The sequence below is a fragment of the Zootoca vivipara genome, chromosome 1 (assembly GCF_963506605.1).
Source record: "Zootoca vivipara chromosome 1, rZooViv1.1, whole genome shotgun sequence".
In the NCBI taxonomy this organism is placed as follows: Eukaryota; Metazoa; Chordata; class Lepidosauria; order Squamata; family Lacertidae; genus Zootoca; species Zootoca vivipara.
The window spans coordinates 94,684,774-94,706,595 of NC_083276.1; the positions used below are offsets into that span (position 1 = coordinate 94,684,774).

Genomic DNA, 21,822 nt, shown 5'->3' on the forward strand with positions numbered 1-21,822 from the left:
GTTCCAAAGAAGCATCAAGATAACATTAAAATACATTATCATATTTGACAAAAAGTCACAAATTAAGACAATGAATTCAAATAAAAGTAAGGTAATAAAATCATAGGCATGGAAGACTAAGTTCTATACAAAGTCATTCATGCTTGAGTGACTTCTAGATAGTTCATTGATCATCAAGAAACTTTAGCTTGGGCATAATGGTGCAACCAGACTGTTAATATCCTGGACTTGGCATTCTCATATTACCTCCCCCCCCCCAATAAATAAATTCTGTCAGCATCTGTGAGGGACGAGGGATACAGGGAAGTCCCTCCCATCTTAAGTTCCAGCCCATCCCCAAGCGCGGGAGAGAGTAAGGAGAGCTCTGCCTCCAGCGGAGAGTCAGGAAGTGGTGTCCGAGGCTCAGGCAAGGTTGTGGAGCCCAGGCCGCAGGTGGGACAGGAAGTAGGACGCACAGGGGGGAGGCCAATTCCCCCAACTCCCGAATTGCGACGCAAACGTAGGGGGAAGAGGTTGGGTCTGCCAAAGCTGTGGTGCTGGAAGAAAACGCGCCAATCGCCATTCGGGAGTTCAGACACCTCACCTTAAGGATGCATTTTTACTGCTCTGAACACTGTAAATAATCAGCACTTAATAAAAACCTTAAAAGACCATGCTGGAGTCGTTACTCTAGAGTAGCCATACCAGGCCCTCTGACAGCAACTCCCGAATCTCTTTTTTTTGGCTACTTTGGAGTGCAGCGATGAGCGCTCAAGAGGCTGAGCATTGGAGGCTGGAGGCCGAAGCAGCGAAGCAGGAGCTGCAGAACCTCACAGCGCACGCACAGCAGCAATTGCATGCCGCTCAGGAGGAAGCGCGAGGGGCGCAGGAGGAGCTGAACAAGCTGGTGGACCAGGTGAGGACAAAAGAGGAGACTGAGAAACAGCTAAGGGTGATGGTTTTGGGCCTACAGAAGAAGTTGGAAGAGGAGAAAGCCGCTAGAGGTGGGGGGGGTGCCCCAGCCGCCACTAGTCCAAGTGAGAAGGGGACAGAGCCTAGTCACCAAGTTTAGCGGCGACCCTAGGGAATACCTAGGATTCGAGACAGAAATAAATTATGCGCTGGAATTGCATGCAGCAGAATTCCCAGATGACGCGCACAGAGTCTCCTTTATCATAGAGCATTTGACGGGGGCCGCCCGAGAATGGGTAAGACCGCTCATCGCGCAAAAAAATCCTTGCATGAAGAACGCAAAATTATTTCTAGAAGCTTTAAAAATAATGTACGCTAGTGACAGTGAAATGGAGGCCACTAAAGAGGAGCTTCATAACTTAACACAAGGAAAATCGACAGTTAGGGACTACTGGGCGAGATTCACCATGCTGGTGCACAAACTGGGGTGGGATCTGCAAAGTGAGCCAGTGAAATCAGCCTTCTACATGGGTTTGCACGCAGACGTTAAGGATGAGCTGGCAAGAGGTCCCAAACCGCGAACTATGGATGAGTTAAGCAAAGCGGCGCTAGCGGTGGGGGTGAGACAGGAATCCAGATGGAATGACAAACAAGCGACGCGCGCAGCAAAACCTTGGTTCCCACGCTCCCAGGACAGACCACATCACCAAACCCCACCCCAGGGCCCGCCCCCACACCCGCCCAGGCCAAGCCCAGAGCCGGAACCGATGGAGATCGGAGGAGCGCGCGCGCGGGCTTTTCAAACCCCGGCGGCGCCAAGACGCAAGGAGGGAAGAGGCGGGAATTGCTTTCTCTGCAACTCCCCCAGGCATCGCGTCAGAGACTGCCCTCATCGCAGAGAGTGGCAAGGAAAGGCGGGAACGGTTGTACCTTCCCCAGCTGACGCAGCACCACAGCAGGGAAACGAGACAGCCTGGCTGCAGGAGACAAGGGGGAGCGGCCAGGCACAGTCAGCAGACAACAGCCCCCGCCCGCCCACCCGCACAGAGAGGAGCACAGCCAGCCCACCCCTCCCAGAGCAGGAGTGGTTCTAGAAGTCACGCTCACGCTCCCAAATGGCTATCCCCTGACAGTCCTCGCCTTAATTGACAGTGGTGCCTCAGCCAACTTCTTCTCGAGAAACTTTGCGGAAGAGCACCAGATCCAACTTCTGCAGCTGGATTTTCCCCTGCACGTGGCCACCATTGACGGCAGAGAGCTGCTGGGAGGGGCCATCACGCATCAAACCCCCCCCCCATGAGAATGACGGTGGGAAGGCACTCAGAGACACTGGCTTTCAACGTCACAACCATCTCAGACCCCCCCATCGTCTTGGGCATGAGCTGGCTGACGCGCCACGACCCCTCCATAAGTTGGCACCAGAGATGCATCACTTTTGGATCGGACTTTTGTCTGGAACATTGCATGCAGCACCAACCAGGGGAGGGGCCTCCGATAGCCACGGTGGCCACCATGCACGTCAAGGGGGGTGAGGCAATACCCAAGCCGTACTGGGACCTGCAGGAGGTCTTCAGCGAAGCGGAGTCCGACCACCTACCCCCACACAGGCCTTTTGACTGCCAGATCAACCTGGTGCCAGGGGCAACTATACCCCCAGCCAAGCTGTACGCCATGTCAGATCAGGAACTGGAGGATCTGCGCGCTTTCATCGACAAGAACCTCAAGCGGGGGTTCATCAGAGAAAGCAAGGCAGCAGGGGGCAGCCCGGTCTTCTGGGTGGACAAGAAAGACACGCAACAGCGCCGTCTGGTGGTGGATTTTAGACGGCTGAATTCGGTGACAGAGCCAATGGCTTTCCCCATGCCCAGAGTGGATGATCTCCTGACAGCGGCACGCAGGGGCAAGATCTTCACCAAGCTCGACCTAAGAGGGGCGTACAACTTGATTAGGATCCGGGAGGGTGATGAATGGAAAACCACGATGTTCACGCCTCTGGGCTCTTTTGAATATCTGGTGATGCCCTTCGGGTTGCAAGGGGGCTCAGCATGCTTCCAGGCCTTCATGCACCACGTCCTGGGGTCCCTCCTCTTCAAGAACTGCTTGGTCTTTCTGGATGACATCCTTATCTACTCCAATGACCCAGTGCAGCATGTGAAGGATGTCAGGGAGGTGTTGCAGCGCCTGAAGGACAACCACCTGTATGTGAAGCTGGAGAAGTGCAAGTTTCACACCAAAGAAGTGGACTTCCTAGGCTACAAGCTGTCAGACAAGGGGCTGGCGATGGACAAGGACAAGGTGCAGGCCATCCTGGACTAGCACAGCCCCAGGACGCGCAAAGATGCCCAACGCCTACTAGGCTTCGCGAACTTCTACAGGAAGTTCATCAAGAACTTCTCTCGCGTCACGGCTCCTATCACCGACTGCCTGAGAGGCAAGCAGAAGTTCCGGTGGACACCAGAGGCGCAAGCAGCGTTCGAAAGCCTCAAGAGGGTATTCGCTTCAGACCAGCACCTGTTCCACGTGGTGCAGGATGCGCCCCTACGCCTGGAGACAGATGCTTCGGACAAGGCTCTGGGAGCGATTCTGTTGCAACTGGACGCCAACAGAGAGTGGAGACCCTGTGCCTTCTTCTCCAGGAAGCTGACCCAGCCGGAACGCAACTACACAGTGTTTGACAGGGAACTTCTCGCGATCCACGCTGCGTTCCAGCACTGGCGACACTTCCTGGTGGGCGCCAAGCACCCCATCCAGGTGTGCACAGACCACAAGAACCTGGAGTTCTGGAGAACTGCCAGGGTGCTCAACCAGCGGCAGATACGGTGGGCAGAGTTCTTCTCAAACTTCAACTTCTCCATCCACTACATCCCGGGAGAGCAAAATGTCAGGGCGGATGCCCTCTCCCGCAAGCCAGAGTACATGGAGGAGGAGTTGCCACCGGCACCCAGGCATATTTTCCCCCCATCAGCATGGTCCTGCGGAGCAACAGTGGTGAGCGAGGCAGAACTCACAGCACTGACAGCAGCTGATGAATTTGCCACCCGCATCTTCAGAGAACTGAGAGGGGGGGGGAGCAGGCCAAAGACTTTGAGGAAAGGAGGGGTTTGCTTTTTTACAAGGGAGCCCTGTACCTGCCAACCAAACAGCTGAGAGGTAAGGCCCTCAAGCAGATGCACGACAACCCAACGGCGGGTCATTTTGGAAGGGACAAAACCACTCACCTAGTCATGAGACACTTCTGGTGGCCAGGGGTGCGGGAGGATGTTCGGGATTATGTAAGGGGATGTGACACCTGCCAGCGAGCAAAGGTGGTCAGAGCGCCACCAGCTGGTTTGCTGGAGCCCTTAGCCACACCGCACAGGCCGTGGGAAGTAGTGTCCATGGACTTCATCACAGACCTGCCGTCGTCCAGGGGCAAGACCGCAGTGTTGGTGGTGGTGGACCTCATGTCCAAAATGTGCCATTTTATACCGTGTGCCAGGGCGGTCTCGGCAGAAGAGACGGCCAAACTGTTTGTTGACCACGTATTCAGACTGCATGGATTGCCTTTAAGGGTTATTTCGGATCGTGGCCGCCAATTTGTTTCCAGGTTCTGGCGGCGGCTCATGAACCTCCTGCAGGTGGAGGTCAGCTTGTCGACGGCTAGGCACCCGCAAACCAATGGACAGGCGGAGCGGGTCAACGCCATTCTGCAGCAGTACCTGAGATGTTACGTCAGCCAGAGGCAAACGGACTGGGTGGATCGCCTGCCACTGGCAGAATTTGCCTACAACAATGCGGTGCACGTCTCCACAGGGGTGTCGCCCTTTAAGGCCAACTACGGGCGCGACCTCAGATCTTTCCCGGAGAGGGAGGGGGAGGAGGAGGAAGAGGGCCCACAGGCAGAGGATTGGGCAGAGGACCTGGAGACGGTGCACCAGCAGCTCAGAGAACACTTGGAGAGGGCCAAGGAAGCGTACAAGAAGGGGGCAGATCGCCACAGGCGACCGGGAGAGGTCATCAGGGTGGGGGACAAGGTTTGGTTATCCTCGGAAGGTCTTCCCACCAGGGGGCGATGCAAGAAGTTAGCACCCAGGAGGCTGGGCCCCTTCACGGTCACGCAACAGGTCAACCCGGTAGCCTTCAGGCTAGCACTGCCGGAGGACATGAGAGTGCACCCAGTGTTTCATAGATCGCTGCTGTCGCCGTACAGGGAAAGTACCAGGTTCAGGGACAGCGATCAGCCTCCAGAGGGAGGGGGGGAGACGGGAGACGCCCGACAGCTCAATGAGGCAACTGAGATTTTAGACTCAAGGAGAGGGGTGAGAGGACTGGAGTACCTGATAGCATGGGAGGACACTCCGCCGTCCCACAATGAGTGGATACCGGCCACAGAAGTACCTGAGGAATTTTTAGTGGAAGAGTTCCACGCCCTGTTCCCCCACAGGCCCAAGCCCTGGCACATGGAAAGGGAGGGAGAGGGGGAGGGGCAGGAGGAAGGGATAGCAGGCAGCAGTTCTCCATGGAGATGGGAAGCGGAATTTGAGGACACGGAAGAAGAGGTGTGGGTTTCACCGAGGTCAACGACGTCAGAGGCAGGAGAGGACTGGCAGAACATTTTTACTCCCACCAGCTCTGACGCCACTGACTTCTTGGGATTCCCGTCTTCTCAGGGGGAAGGAGAAAGATCGCAGGATTGGGGGGAAATTTTTACACCCACAGGCTCGGATGCCACAGACTTCTTGGGGTTTCACTCGTCCCCAGCAAGCGGAGAGCCACTAGGAAGGGGGGGAGAGGAGCCTGGGAGGGGGATGGATGTGAGGGACGAGGGATACAGGGAAGTCCCTCCCATCTTAAGTTCCAGCCCATCCCCAAGCGCGGGAGAGAGTAAGGAGAGCTCTGCCTCCAGCGGAGAGTCAGGAAGTGGTGTCCGAGGCTCAGGCAAGGTTGTGGAGCCCAGGCCGCAGGTGGGACAGGAAGTAGGACGCACAGGGGGGAGGCCAATTCCCCCAACTCCCGAATTGCGACGCAAACATAGGGGGAAGAGGTTGGGTCTGCCAAAGCTGTGGTGCTGGAAGAAAACGCGCCAATCGCCATTCGGGAGTTCAGACACCTCACCTTAAGGATGCATTTTTACTGCTCTGAACACTGTAAATAATCAGCACTTAATAAAAACCTTAAAAGACCATGCTGGAGTCGTTACTCTAGAGTAGCCATACCAGGCCCTCTGACAGCATCTTTAGTATCATTGTGTTTCTAGTGTAGCTGTTTCCAGAGCTAGTTCAAGATGCTGGACTTGACATATAAAAAGAATACTTGTGAGTAAGCTACTCCTTGTGAGCAAAGCAAATCTGTAAGCAATGTGCAGCTGTGTTCTGGGTGGGGCTCTGAAGACTCAGGTTTAAAACTCTCCCTTTCCAAGCACAGAGGACAAGTACAACATCCTTGCACTAGCTCCCTCCAGGGGCATGGGAAGATAAAGGTGGTGGGGACGGGGCGCTCCGGGCAGCACGATCCCAGGGGCACCACCGCAGCTGCCCGCCCACCCACCATGCCCCTGCCCGCAGCGCACCCCACCCCCAAATTATGCACCCCACCTCTAAAACGCACATCCCGCCCCAAAACGTGTGCCCCGCCCCTGCGCGCGGCGCATCCCACTCCCAAAACGTGCGCCACGTCCCTGGGGGCAGTGCACCTGCTCTCCGCCCCTGGTGGCGGAGCATGAAGCTCCGCGCCTGGCTCCCTCACTTGTCTTTGCCTGCCACCTAGCTGCTTGCTGCACAAGGGGAAAAACTGCTACCCTAAGACAGTTTCTAGATCTTTCTTCCTGTGTTGCCACTGTGTTTAGACTTCTTGTCTGCTTCTTGTCCTGGCTTCTTGGTTTGTTTGTTTGTTTGTTTTTGCTCTGTTTAAAAAGGTAAAAGGACCCCTGACCATTAGGTCCAGTCGTGACCGACTCTGGGCTCATCTCGCATTATTGGCCGAGGGAGCCGGCGTATAGCTTCCAGGTCATGTGGCCAGCATGACAAAGCCACTTCTGGCGAACCAGAGCAGCACACGGAAACGCCGTTTACCTTCCCGCTGTAGCGGTTCCTATTTATCTACTTGCATTTTGATGTGCTTTCGAACTGCTAGGTTGGCAGGAGCAGGGACCGAGCAACGGGAGCTCACCCCGTCACAGGGATTCGAACTGCTGACCTTTTGATCAGCAAGCCCTAGGCTCAGTGGTTTAACCCACAGCGCCACCTGGGTCCCCTTGCTCTGTTTAGACTTTTGTAAAACTGTGATCTCTGACTCATAACTGCTCTACCTAGGCACCACTTGGAGCAGGAGAACCATCCCTAATGAAAACTTCACATATGGACCCCCATGCATACCTTAGTGAAGTTACTACTCTACTGCTCTGTGGGACTACCTACAGCTCATTTTTGAGACTTGGAAGAGACAAGTATTCAAATTGAATGCTATATCAACAACAGCTTAAACCAAAGACCATGATCTCCCAAATATTTAAATTCAGGCTGGAGGCAATCCCGAAAGAAAACAGAAACAAAGAGCAGTTCTGGGATTTATATGGATTCATGGATTGAAAGCATTTTATGTTCATCAGAGCGTACATTGGAGAGAGGTCTGGGGCAGGAGGCCCTTGAAGCCTCATGAGATCTATCAGCTTTTCATACTAAGCCTGGACCACATGGTCACTTGAAAGTAAACACTTTTCTAGTTTTTGGATCATTTTGTGCATATATGTGTCGAGGAGCTGAATTTTCCTGATGTAACAGTACACCAGCATTTTACTGTTATATAATATATAGTAAATAGATAATGCCACCCTACACATAAAAATGTATGCCTGGAGTCTTCTCAGCAATTAAATGTTTGGAATATTTTCAAAATTCACAAGGTGGACATTTTATAGAACCCTGAAGGGAGCTCTCCATGTATGCCTAATTCAGTTTTAGGCTCTCTTGCAAATCCCTGATTAAATAATTTGGCAACTGAAACATATAGTGGATTGGCAGCAAATTCAAGAACATGGCCCAGCAGTAGTTTTAAGGATATTAACTATAGAGCAGTTTAAATAAAAATAAAATAACAACAACAACAAAATGCTTCATTTCTTACAGTACAAATATGGGTCTTTCTATCTATCTATCTATCTATCTATCATCTATCTATCTATATATATAACACCCTCGCCCCCCCCCCCCACCAATATGCTAGCAGGTCAAATAAAATCAAAGGAAATCATCTATTACGTCTGATTTTGCTTTATGTGGTGCATGATTGTCTGCATCAACCGACTTTAAAGTTATGTGGTTCCATCAGGTATATCTGGGATTATTTCGGAGATTATCAAACAGAGACTTGTTGGCAACAACATTTAAAGACAGCAACATGTGATTACCCCCTTAATTAATGTATATATTCTGTTGTTTTGTTAATACAACTCTTTCCCAACTTATCTGAAGTATCCCCAAAATTTTATTTACACTAAAAAATATTACAAGGGAATCATAGATTTAATTAGTTGTCTTTTTTATAAAAAAAAAAGGTAGAAGAGTTTATTCTTTTCAGATAAGAGGATTCTCATTCTACTGACAGCAGGATTGGGCAAAACTGTGTAAAACGAGTCACAGATTGAATTTCTTGCCTTTTCTTGAAAAAGTGCCTTTCGTGACCTGACTTTTAATTCTCTACTTGACAATGATGCATGAGGGTGTGATGCTCCTTGGACAAGCAGCACCAGCCTCTTCTCTGCGCCCAAGAATGCACTTGACAACCGTGGCCACAAGTATTGCCAGTTCCACAGATTACAGGGGTGATAGCCAAGAAGGACTCCCACCCCCTCCATTCTCAACCTTTATTGTTTCACGTATTCTAGGAATACAAACATTAGTTTTTGCTGAAAGTAAAAGTAGTTCTGTGCTCTGAAATGATCTGTCAGTCCACTGTGGCCCTGAGACTAGAAGACCATGCAATGAAATGAGGGGAACAGAAAGAATGTAACTTCCACGCCCCGCATCAGTAAACAACTTTAACATGTCTCTTGACATTTGTGTTTGCCAAAAGTATCAGTTCTTTTCCAAGCAAATAAAGCACACACTAATGTACCTAAAAACAGTATAATTAAGGACACGTTGTTTTAATTTCCCACAAGTGGCAATTTTCTACAATATCTGAGATACTGAATTAGTTTTCAAATCAGCCTGCAAGAACAACGTAGCTCCAGCCTTTCTTGTTTAATTGTGCTTCCTGACTAAAAACATACCCTGTGTTGCTGCTGGTCCTTTGCTCAATAATCTCATTTGCTATGAAGGTCGGCGGTTCAAATCCCTGCAATGGGGTAAGCTCCTGTTGCTCGGTCCCTGCTCCTGCCAACGTAGCAGGTTGAAAGCACGTCAAAGTGCAAGTAGATAAATAGGTACCACTCCGGCAGAAAGGTAAACGGCATTTCCGTGCACTGCTCTGGTTCGCCAGAAGTGGCTTAGTCATGCTGGCTACATAACCCAGAAGCTGTACGCCGGCTCCCTTAGCCAATAAAGCGAGATGAGCGTCACAACCACAGAGTTATCTGTGACTGGACCTATTGGTCAGGGGTCCCTTTCCCTTTCCCTTACTACTGCATCAATTTTAATTGCTTTTAAAGTATGTACAGTTTGTGTCCTCCTTCCCCCCTTTCAACTGAAGATAAGAAATAGAGATGAGGGGATGAGAGACATAAAACTGCACCACATCCATTGTTTAAGAAAGAAAGGCTCACTTCTAAAATTCATTCATTTGTGTATTTGTGTAGTAGCCTTCAACAAGACCCACCTTTAACCTCAATCTACAACACTGGATTATTGTCATGAATATTAGAGAAAATATGGACTCAATTTCACTTTTGCTCCTCATACTATATTAATTTTTGTCCCAGCAGCCAGCCTCTACATTTTTGCTCAGGGCTATACATCTAGGAGAAGGAATTTGTTGTAATGATGAAGAAAACGAAACTTATAGTGGTGGTGGGGGGGGTAATGGCATCTTACATCTTCCTGAACTTATTATTTATTAATATTTCTGTTGTCTAAACAGCCTCTTAATCTTTCAGACTGGGAAAATGATAAAGTTATGATAAATTATGATAAATTATGATATGATAAAGAAGTAAGATTTCTAGATAAAGAAGTAAGATTTCTAGATACTCTAAATGACTGTGCCCCAGAATAGCTGGCTATGGAACTGACCTTAATCTTATGTGGTGCCCAGAACCTGGTGTTGTTGAACTGACTAGGAAAAGTGACCACAGTGCTATCAAATTCAACATACACGTAAGGAAGTCCAACAATTACATTTTACTTTAAATGTCCCCCAAAATGAGGAGACTGGTAAAATGGAAGATGAAAATCAAAATGAGGAAAGTCAAATATCTCCGGAATTTTTGACATTTATTCAAAAGCACATTAACACCAGCTCAGGTAGAATGTATACCGCAAATCAGGAAATACATCAATGAGAGTGTGTGTATAGTTAATAATCATAATCAAGGAAGCAAGCAGGCTTCGTTCAGAAAATGGAAATCTTGTCAAATGAGGAGAACAAAAAGGAACACAAACTGGGGAATGGGACACTGTTGGTTTTATATTGTGGGAGATCTATTGTGGTATCTTTTTTTCTTTAGCATTTATAGGGCACAACTGGAAAAGGTTTTCTGGGGTTTTGGAACAGATTGTCATCACCATCCAAAATAGTGGAAGGAGATTTACCCCGGACATAAAAATGCACATGTGTGCATTAGGAAAAGTTGCATATAAACATAGGTATATTAGGAAAAAATCACACTAAGAGCTGATGAATTTTCTTGAGAACCAATAATAATAATAATAATAATCACAAACTGATGTGGCAATGTGGAGACCTGTGCTTAAGACAGGAAAAATTAGAAGATGAAAGAAACCCAAAGTGACAGATTCCATCCACTCCTATTGGGTGCAAGTCCTGAACTCCTATAAATATGTTTTACATGGAAAGGCAGGGGGTTGGACTAAATCAGGCATCCCCAAACTGTGTCCCTACAGATGTTTTGGCCTACAACACCCATGATCCCTAGCTAACAGGACCAGTGGTCAGGGATGATGGGAATTGTAGTCCAAAACATCTGGAGGGCCGAAGTTTGGGGATGCCTGGACTAAATGATCCTCTTGGTCCCTTGCAACTCCACAATTATATGATGCTAAGACTTTGTTGTATCCACTAATACCCTACTTGAAAACAAAATTATTTATTTTTTAAAAAATTAAATCACAAGGATTCTTTAGACATTATAAATATATGTTTTAATATCATAAACATTATTTTAAATTATTTTTATCTGAAGAAGTGTGCATGCACACGAAAGCTCATACCAATGACAAATTTAGTTGGTCTCTAAGGTGCTACTGGAAGGAATTTTTTATTTTATTTTAAAAATCAGGAATAAAAATCCATAACAAAACTGAACAGATAACACAACCAGCACATTCATTTTATCAGCAGCACCAATCAAATTCATTAACAGTTAAGAGAAAGACCAGCATTTTCAGTTGTCTTCTAAAATTCATCAAAGCCGGAATGATAGGTCAATGCAGAGAGTTTCAGAAGCAACAAGAACTAGAAGGCCCTGTGTTGTATCGTCACCAACCTAGCTACAGAGTGATGACTTCTGCTTAGGACTAACAAAGGCCAGGCTTCTGTGGGAGCAGGTGGTTCTTCAAGTAGCCACATCCCAAATCCCACACTTTGAATTATCTGAGGAAACTAATTGGTAGTCAGCATAGTTCTCTACAGGTGGCATGTGTTCCACACTAAAAGAAGAGCTAGTGTCCTTGGTATTAACTTTTTCCAGATCTTTTGTACAGACAGATCCAAGTAAGGAAGGTCCACATTAAGCAGACTGCAATAATATAACCAGATATCAGGTCATGTTTGATAGTGGCTAGGCCATTCCATCTCCCCCACCAGCCTCGGAACAGCATAGAGATGGTGAATCAGCCAAAGCTTATAAAAATCACATTGCTACCTCCAAGCGGAGTATAAGCAGAAAACCTAGCAATTTTATTCAGAAATAATTAATGCTATAATCAGGGAAAACCAGTGTCTACATGCCCATAATCTGCTCTTCTCTACATATCCAGAATTGTCTGAAAAGAAGTTGAAGATGTTCCACAAGTATGGTGAGCAGTTCCCCCATGTCACATTGCTAACCATCTGTAAAATTAAGCTTCAGGAGTTTGAACTGAAGGAGGGGAGGGGGAGAAAAAAAGAAGTTCTGTTGGTATGCATTTAAGATACAGTGGTACCTTGGTTTGCGACCGCAATCCTTTCCGCGGAGCTGGAAAGCTCCCTGAATCGGTCGCTCGCCGAAGGCACGCTTCTGCGTGTGCGCGAAACGCCGATAGATCGCTTCTGCGCATCAGAATGCCACAGAACCCGGATGTAAACACTTCTGGGTCTGCTGTGGTCGGAAACCAAAGCAGTCGCAAACGGAGGCGGTGACAAACCGAGGTTTGACTGTATGTGGTTCTTTGCCAAACATAGTATAGTAATTTTACTAGGTCTGTGACTGTATAATAAAACTTGTTGTTGCTATAGTAATCATAAAAAGAGTTAATACTTACAAAAGTTGCATTTTCCAGCAATAATGTACTTGTATTTGTTTCTACATTCAGTTTAACAACATGCCCATGTCTGCTTTTATACACGACTTCTGTATCTGTTAATAGAAAAACACATTAAGGATCAGCAAAGGCAAAACATTTCACGCAATAGCTTCTTAGTTAATGGACCTATTCAATGAAGAAAAGACATCACTGACCATCCAATATATTAAAATGTGCTTAGGTTGAAGTAATGACTTCATTAGTAGCATCTAATTTTGTTGATTTGTCCAGAGATAATTGGAATGCTCAGTGCTTCTAGTCTTTCTGACCTCGCTAATGGAGGTGGTTCCATCAAATCAGTGTAGCCACATCCTACTCCTCTGTGTAAAACAAGTTCAATTGTACTGTGTAAAAAAAAGCAGCAACATTGGCCATATAGTCTTAACCTAGAAACCTTTATTTGGTTAAATGGTTCTTAATCAAGAATGAATTCCGATTGCACTTGCATGAGAAAATGGTTATGTAACCAAAATATTTACAAGAACATCCAACAATTTCATTGCTATTAGTTGTTTGTTTGTCTGTTTGTCTGTATTTATATCCCACCTTTTTCTCCTAGTGATGCAGCAATAAAACTGCTAGTACATTTACAAAGCAGGGTCCAGTATGGTTTCAAATTAGATGGGGGGACATGTTGAGATTCCTGCATTTCAAGGGATTGGACTAGATGACCCTTGGGTTCCCTTCCAGCTCTACAATTCTATGCTTCTCCAAGGAGTTCAAGGTGGCATACATGGTTCCCATCCTCCTCATTTAATTCCTACAACAACCTTGAGAAGTAGGTTAGGCTGGGAGGTAGAAATTAGCCCAAGGCCAGACAGTGAGCTTCATGGCCAAGTGGGGTTTTGAAACCTGGCTTCCCAAGTCCTAGCCCAACACTAACCATTATGCCACACTGATTTTCAATCCATCTTTCTACCCATCTTTTTTTAAAGAAAAGAAATAAAAATACTGAAGCCTGAGGAAACTTTCACTGTGGTTTTATCATTCAACCTCAGCAAAGCCACCTTAGCATATTTCATAAATAGTGGTTTAGTGCTTTTAAAAATCCCTGGCTACATACCAGGGAAATGAAACAGCGCAGAAGGAAGAAATTTACAGAAAAGTACAATGATGTAACATTTTCTTGAGCAGAAACATAATACGCAGAACCTCTGTTAATGTATATTAATTGTTCTGGCCACATGCTGTGTATTTTTCTGTCTCCTTTCATTAAAAATCCATGTATTCTGTGAAGTCTAGTTGCTCTGGTCCTTGTACCTGACGTCCTGCAACCAAGCCTAAGCAATTGCATCTGGAACATTTGCTAATTGCTTCCCTGTTCAGTTCAGCCTCCGCCTGCCTTCCTATGTTACTTTCTCTCTGTCAAATTATAGATCATAAGCTCCTTGGTGTGGTGACCTGCCATTTTGTACTCTGAAAAGATATGCAGCTGATATGTTTGCACATTAGAATCTGATGAATAGGAAAGGGTAGATCCGTTGCTTCTTTCAAGAAACTTTTATAGTATGTCAAGAAACTACTTTGTAGTTGTCATTTCCCCTTATGTTTGAACAGAAAGTTTAAGAGGAGAAAAATGGAATGTCACAAAAAGTCAATTCTTTTCACTGTGGAAAGTATGATGTTTGCAAACAATGAAGGTGTCTGCTGAATGGTGTCACAGTCACCTCGGTATGAGGCAGAAAACCTCATTGCACTGAGTGTGAACACTGTAGATAAAAATCCATGAAGTGTTGGAGATACTAAAATAAAGCTGTGCATATACATAAGTACTAAGCAAGTGCTGAGAGTAAGTATAGTAATCATGAACAATCACTATTAATGTCTATTAAAGTGTCAATCCAATGAATGACATTTTGTGTGATAAAGAACACTTCCTAGACAGAATAATGGAAGCATTTTATGGCCACTTGACAAAATGATGGGCATTTTTTTCTTTAATAAGAGAGGGAAGTAAGGGAAGTGGGCAAGGGTAGCCAGAAATGATACTTGGCAAGTATTTAAACACTTATGGATACTTTCCTTTCCTTTTTGTTTCAAAGAGACTGTCTTCTTTTTCATAGGCATAATACTTGTACCGTACAGCCTTCTGCCTCTGCTGCCGCAACCCAGTGATGATTTCTGGGCTGGCAATGGGATAAACACCTTGGTGGCAACTCATTCGCATCAAGTAGCTATCTCTCTCCGACCCCCATTCAAGCATGCTTTAAGCCGAAACACAGGAAACATGTGGACATCCTAGTAATATTGGCTCCTAGGCTGGAACTCTAGCTATCCTTCAGATGCCAGCCTCTTCCTCTAAGAAGAGGATTTCAGCATTGCATTTCTCCTGACTCTCCAGAGCAGATTTCAGACAGGTGCAGGGAAAGGGGGAGAGCCCTGTTGCACTAGCAAAAACCCTTGCACTGGCTTCTGCTAGTGCAATGTGTTAATTAGTTGAATCTGGGTTATGATGTCCACTAACTGGCCAGTTAAAGCTGATCACCCCTTTGATTCCAAACATAAAGCCAGAGACCTTCCCATTTTTTGAATTATAGATAAATTAGGCTGAGGAACAATGGAATAAACATGATGGGTGAATAATATTGGGCTTAGGCCCTACAAATATTTGGATTCTTTCTGATTCAAATGCAAACCTATTTTGAAATAACATTAAAAATAAATAGCCCTTTAGTTTGCTGGGAAAAGAGACCTGTCTAACAGTGAGCAGGCCATGACTGGCAAGAATCATGTTTAAAAGCATGGGCATTTTATGCCCATGCACTGACTTGAACAGCTTACGTGAGAAGTTTCATCTAGATATGAGCTGATTTGTGATGGTTTTACAGAGTATTAATCATTGGTTATAAAAGTGGACAATTCATGCTATTTCATGTCTACACACTGAATAAGCAGATAGCAAAGCATTATAGACAGCTGTGGGGAGAATGAAAAGCTGACCTTATGAATATAAATCAGATGTAATTTACAAAGACAGTACAACATAATAAAGATTTTAACAACATGCACCAATCTTCAATGTAATGAATATGTATATACAGTGTATCATTACATCACAGCACACAGTGTGTTTGCATGTGTGGAAGCAAAGACAATAAACTGCATTGATTAAATTAACAGGAGGTTGGTTTGGTTTAAGCACAGTGCAATGATTGCTGAAGCCTGACTTAGCCCCACATCTCCACAGGTTGGATGGTTGCTGAAGCCCCGCACCAAAGAATATGCTACAGTTTCCCTGCCACACTCAGCTTCATTGGCTTATATGATGTGGATAAACCTTTAGCATCCCAGTTTTAAGACTAAGTATTACCATAAGGACATAAGGAAGAGATGTGACTTGCCAAGAAAATGTACAGCCTTCGGACAGACAAAATGAAACATTTGATTACCGGACTGCATATAAATTAATTTAAGGAATCCACTGCCTGGAAGATGTAGTAATGGTCACTACCCAAGATTGATTTTAAAATGATTTGACTGATTAATGTTACCAACGATAATGTTCAGATGCAGTAGTACCAGAACCTGATTTGGGGCTCCTCAATGCAAACTAGGGGCAGGGGTAGCCAATATTGTACCCTCCAGATGTTGCTGGATTACAAGGTTAGGATTGCTTTATAATGAAAAAAGGATAACAAATTTAATAAATGAAGAAAATGCAACCCCCATTATTCCTTCCTATAGGTCATATTGGCTGGGGCTGATGGGAATTCTAGTTCAGCAAATTCTGATGGGCATTGTGTTGGCTACCCGTGCTAAGAAGATCATTATCACCAGGCCCTACCTGTGAATTTCAAAGAGGCATCTGCCTGGCTGCTGATAAAGACAGAATACTGGACTGCATCAGGCCTCTTAGCCTGATTCAAAAAGATAGTTCTTAGAAAATCAGCAATGATTTGTTTTCTCAACTAGAAAATTGAGGGTTTCTTTATGGATGCTGTGCTTTGCTACCTGAGGTCCCACTCATTTTGTGCAGCTCAGGCTTATAGGGGAACTTGTGAAGAAATGACAGTTTGGTGACAGTATGACAAATGAGGGTCACCACCTCTAAAATTGTGTTCGCTGTTAACGATAAACATTAGGAGGCACAGGGCTACTTTATGTCTAGCCTCATAGGTACCCCTGCCCAAAAGGCTTATATCCAAAATAAAAAACAATATGCAACAAAATGAAATGGAATCAACCTTTCCAATCTTTTTGTTCTCTCAGGTCCATAATACACAAAACAAAAACAATACAATATTGTGGGCTAGTTTATCTCCCGAGTTACATCTGTATGGTTGAAGAAAATAGGACTGCACTGGAAAAGACAGTTATACAAACATATAACTATGACAGTTTGTTGTAAAATTATCTGAGAGCACTACAAAAGTACCTATCCTAGGTCACAGCCCACCTTGCTATAAATAGCTCAAAGTATTGAAAAATGCCTCAAATTAAGATCTTAATACCTGGGCAGGTTTGTGTAGAAAGAGGTAATCCTTGAGGTACTTTTAGTCCTAAATTCTTAAAGTTAAAACCAACACTTTAAACTGAGCCCATAAATTGACTGGAAGCCAATGAAGCTGTTTCAAGACTTGGAAATGTTTTCCATATGCCCAGTCCTCGTTAGTATCCCTAGCTGTCACATTTTGTATTAACTATAGTTTCTAATTTTATACAATTCTTCAAGTGCACCCCTATGGAAAGCACTTTACAGTAGTCCTGAAGGGATGTTACCAGAGTGAGAATCACTGTGGCTAGACCATCTCTATATTAAGCTGGTGAAAGGTGGTCTGTGTCACCAAACCACTAGTTACTGCCAGGTCTACAACCACCCCCAACCTATGAACCTGGTCCTTAAGGGGCAATACAACCCCATGCAGAACAGGCTACACAGCATCTCCCAAAACATACAAACCACCTACCAATAGCATCTCCGTCTTATCGAGATTGAGCTTCAGCTTACTGGCCCTCATCCAATCCATTACTGATCTCAGACATCGGTTCAGCACTTCGACAGCATCACCTGAATTTGATGAAAAGGAGAAATAGAGTTGAGTGTCATCAGCAAACTGATGACACCACACCCCAAATCCCCATATGACCCCATTCAGCAGTGGCAAGTAGAAGTTGAACAGCATGGGAGGCAGAATATAGCTCTGAAGAAGCCCATAGCATAGCTGCCTTGGGACAGAACAATAGTCCCCCAGCATTGCTTCTGGAACCAACTACTGTATCCAGGAATGAAAGGAACCAAAGGAACCAATGAAGCACAGTGCCCCCAGTTCCAACTTCAGGTAACAAGTCCATAAGGATACAATGACTAAAGGTATGTATCAAAAGCATCCAAGAAAACTAATAGAATTAAAAGAAGCACATTTCCCTTGCCTTTCTCCCAACACATGCCATCCATCAGTGTGACCAATGCTATTTCAGTGCCAACACTGGGCTGGACACTTGGCTGAAATGGATCTAGATCATCCATGTCATCCAAAAGTGTTTTTAGCAACCATTCACTCAGACAACTTGCCCCCCAAAAGTATCTTTGCAATTGGCTTATAGTTGGAATAATTTTCATGGTCAGAAAGATGCTTTCGTAAGGAGTGGCCTTATGACTGTCTCTTTGAAAGTGGCCAGGGCCATTCTGATCAAAAAGACTAAGAAATAAACTGAATTTAGCATTATTATTTATATAATTTGTGTGTGGGGAAAATTAAATTTTAATAACTTTGAGGAATATGTTCAGAAAAGCCTTTAACACTGTTATTTGCCTATTATATAAGCAGATGTAAAAATGTCCCCGAAAAATAGGTAATACTGTATATTCCTGCGTATAAGACTACTTTTTAACTCAGGAAAATCTTCTCAAAAGTCGGGGGTCGTCTTATACGCCGGGTCGTATTTCTTATACAGCGAGTATACCCCAAACTCTATATTTTAACTGAAAAAGTTGAGGATCGTCTTATACGCCCAGTCGTTTTATACGCCGGAATATACGGTACTTATTATATATATTTTTTTAAAAAAACCCCACTACTTTTAGGGTTCCTGTGCAGACAGCAACAACCAACAAACATCAGCTTGAAGGCTCAACACTCCTTTCTTTCTGAAACATAACAAAAAAAACCACCAAATCTTTTAAAAGGCAAGATTTTAAATTTCATTACTGAAGACAGCAAAACAGAGATACCCAAAAGTACACTTCTGGAATCCGAAGTTTGCAATTTATATTTTGGTGCCTTCTTAGAAAACACTATGCTTGCTCATTCACACTTCATGCACATTTGGTCTTGTCAAATGGTACACACATAATCTATCCCGAAAACTAAATAGGTGAGAATGTAGCTCAAGTGATGTGCTCTGCCATTCACAAAAAATGATTATGACTTGTGATTTTTATGCCTTATTTGACACCCTCTTTCTTTTTTCTAAAGACTTAAAAGGTTGTTTCACAGCATGGGAAAATGTGTAGTGATGTGACACGAATTGTTTTGCAAAGAATAATCATATATTCTGGACAGAAAAAGAAGACTCTCGGTAGCATTATATGAACCTGTCATTTGAGTGGCTGCATTTGTTAGTGAATGCACCAGCAAGCAGTGCCAACCAGGATCACAACAGCATTACTTTCCCCAAGTTCAGATGTTATCTGGAGAGCATCTTAGAAATCAGTAGAAAGTCCAACACTGGCTTATCTGTGATCATGAAATGCCTTAGTATCCCTATTTTTTCCTAACTATAGCCAGCTGTACAATGAGCTATTCTAATGCTATGTTGCCATCTAGGATGCCACAGGAAATAATATTTGGAATCAGGTTTATTGTATGGATTGTCCAAAGCACAAGCCAATCTCCATGCCACACATTTCTGGTCATTTCTATCTCTAATATAGCAATAGTCCATCTGCTCAGGTAATTCAGATTGTATGCAACGCTTATACATTATGGACACTGCTTGGCACATCCATAAGTCTTTCTTAAAACATCCCATGTGACAGCCATAATATCTTTGTTGCATTTTATAATAAAACTATCAATGGTATGTGGTGTGTAGATGTTTAAAAGGAGACTGGCTAAAGATCACCCCTCCTATGACTCACTGAATGAGATTTGCGCTTGTGCTTTTATTTCACCAGCTGAGTTTTGCAGGGGTGGGAAGGACAATGCTCAGATCCATTCCTGTTTGTTAACTGTCTAATACAGCAACTGTTCAACAGTTCTGCAGAAGTCTGCTGGGGTGCATGGTTACCGGGGAGGTGTGAAATCATTTGAGTAGATGCACAAAGCACCCATGTAAGATTATCACATGGTGTCAGAGTTGGGCCTATTCCACACTGGTATCTGAGCAGTGTGGTTATGGCAGAAAGAGTGCCTTTAGGAAAGTTGCTGCTTCCAGGCAGCACGGCCAGCAAGAGGATGAAGCAGAAGCAAGGCATTGATGTTTATAGCATTTCTTGGGGTGTGGATACAAAAGATGAAAGATTCAATAGTGCTCTGTTTCTGCATGTGGTTGGAGAAGAAGCCAGGGAGGTTTTCAATAGTTTCCAACCTTTTACTGAGAGGCTGACTAGCAGAATAACACAATTGTTACTGTGCTCCAAAAAAGAACATGACAAGTATTTAACCAGGGCTGGAACAGAAGAGGAAAATAATTGATCCCCATGTTACATAATTAAAGCTGCTTTACAAACTTGTGATTTGGAGGCATGGGTGACTCACTCATTAAATATCGTATTATTTATGGTATTAAATCAGACCAGCTGAGGGCTGGCAGGCTGACAGGCTGTTGTCATTTATGGAGCTGAAGAAGAAGAGGCATAGCAGTTGCAAGCTCTTGCAGAGAGGAAAGCACATGCAGTGCTCAAGAGAAAAAGAAAGTTATAGGAATACAAAAAGTAAGGAAGTTTCCTACAAACTCCAGCACAAGCGGAAAGTGCAGGCCCAGGAATTGCTAGGCGCATGGAGCTGTTTGTTTTTATTGCTGAGGAAAACATCACTTTGCATGACCGTGCAGAGCTAAGCAAGCAACTGAGCTCCAGGACATGGATCTGAATGCTCTGTTTGTAAATACTGTATTTGCAAGCCATAGAGCAGAGCAGAAGGCATCTACTGACTCCTGCCATGCTAAGGTTATTGTTCTGGAAAGCCCAGTTCTTTCAAGCTGGGCACTGGAGCAAAAGCTAATACTCTTCCAGAGGACATAGATTAATTATTGCAAAGAAAGGTGCAAAACAAAACAAAAAAACCCTCCCAAAAGGTTGTCACTTTGATTGTGTTAGGGGTGCCAATAATTACCGTATTTTCGCATGTATAAGACTAGTTTTTTTAACCAAGAAATTAGGTTTAAAATTGGTGCTCATCTTATACACGGGTAGTGTATACCAAAATAATTTTATTTTATTTCATTTTTCTGTTGGAAGCCACCCAGAGTGGCTGGGGGAACCCAGCCAGATGGGCGGGGTATAAATAATAATAATAATAATAATAATAATAATAATTATTATTATTATTATTATTATCATCACAACCTAGACACATTTTCAGGATGGATATAATATATCAATAAACTGTTTTACTTGAATGATAAGGCATCCCTCTCCTCCTCTTCCCATCCCTGTTCCCATCTCTAGCTCTCTACTGAACTACCTTCAAGTCTAAACTTATTTAAGTAGAGTTAATTCATATAATTCTGAACATCACCCCCACCACACACACACAGGTCCCTTAGAAACCAATACATATTTTGACTAGCAGCAGCAGGAAGTTGGCCATCATCACTCAGGGAGAGCAATAAAAGGCAAAAATTGAACTCTACTATGATGAAATATCTCCACAACTGAACTATGCCATTAAATCATCAGGAGAATATTAAGGTCTGTCAAGAGCTATTTTGAGTAGCACTGTATAGCTTCCATTCCTGATATACTATACGCCTTTCCCAGTTGCAAGAGGAATTCTGAATTCCTTTATCATCTGATGGCAAGAAGTGACTTGAGGACAACTTTTTTTAAAAAAATGAAGCATTGTGCAATAAGATTTCCTGCTTGTTCCCTAACACATGGCAGTAGAGTTACAAGAATAAAAGGAAAACAAATTGCTCATACATTTCTTATTCTTTTCTAAACTTCTTTACTAAATACTGTAGGGAGATCACAATAAAAAACACAGCAGGAGACAGAATGTGGATCCGGAAGGTCGCCCAGAACGAAAGCAGGCGCCCCCTTTTATTGAAAATTTTAAGAACTGTCAATGTTTAACCAAAGGTGCATCCTTCATCCAATGACAATTGGTCA

The 21,822-nt window shown here is 44.5% G+C and overlaps 1 protein-coding gene across 1 annotated transcript in view; it reads right to left on the reverse strand.

Moving 5' to 3' along the window:
• Positions 1 to 21,822, reverse strand: part of DPP10 (dipeptidyl peptidase like 10) — a 228,481-nt gene that overhangs the window by 113,859 nt on the left and 92,800 nt on the right. Inside the window, exon 4 of the mRNA XM_035130088.2 lies at positions 12,507 to 12,601. Coding sequence (XP_034985979.1) covers positions 12,507 to 12,601 — 95 coding nt within the window. The remainder of the gene's footprint in view (positions 1 to 12,506; positions 12,602 to 21,822) is intronic.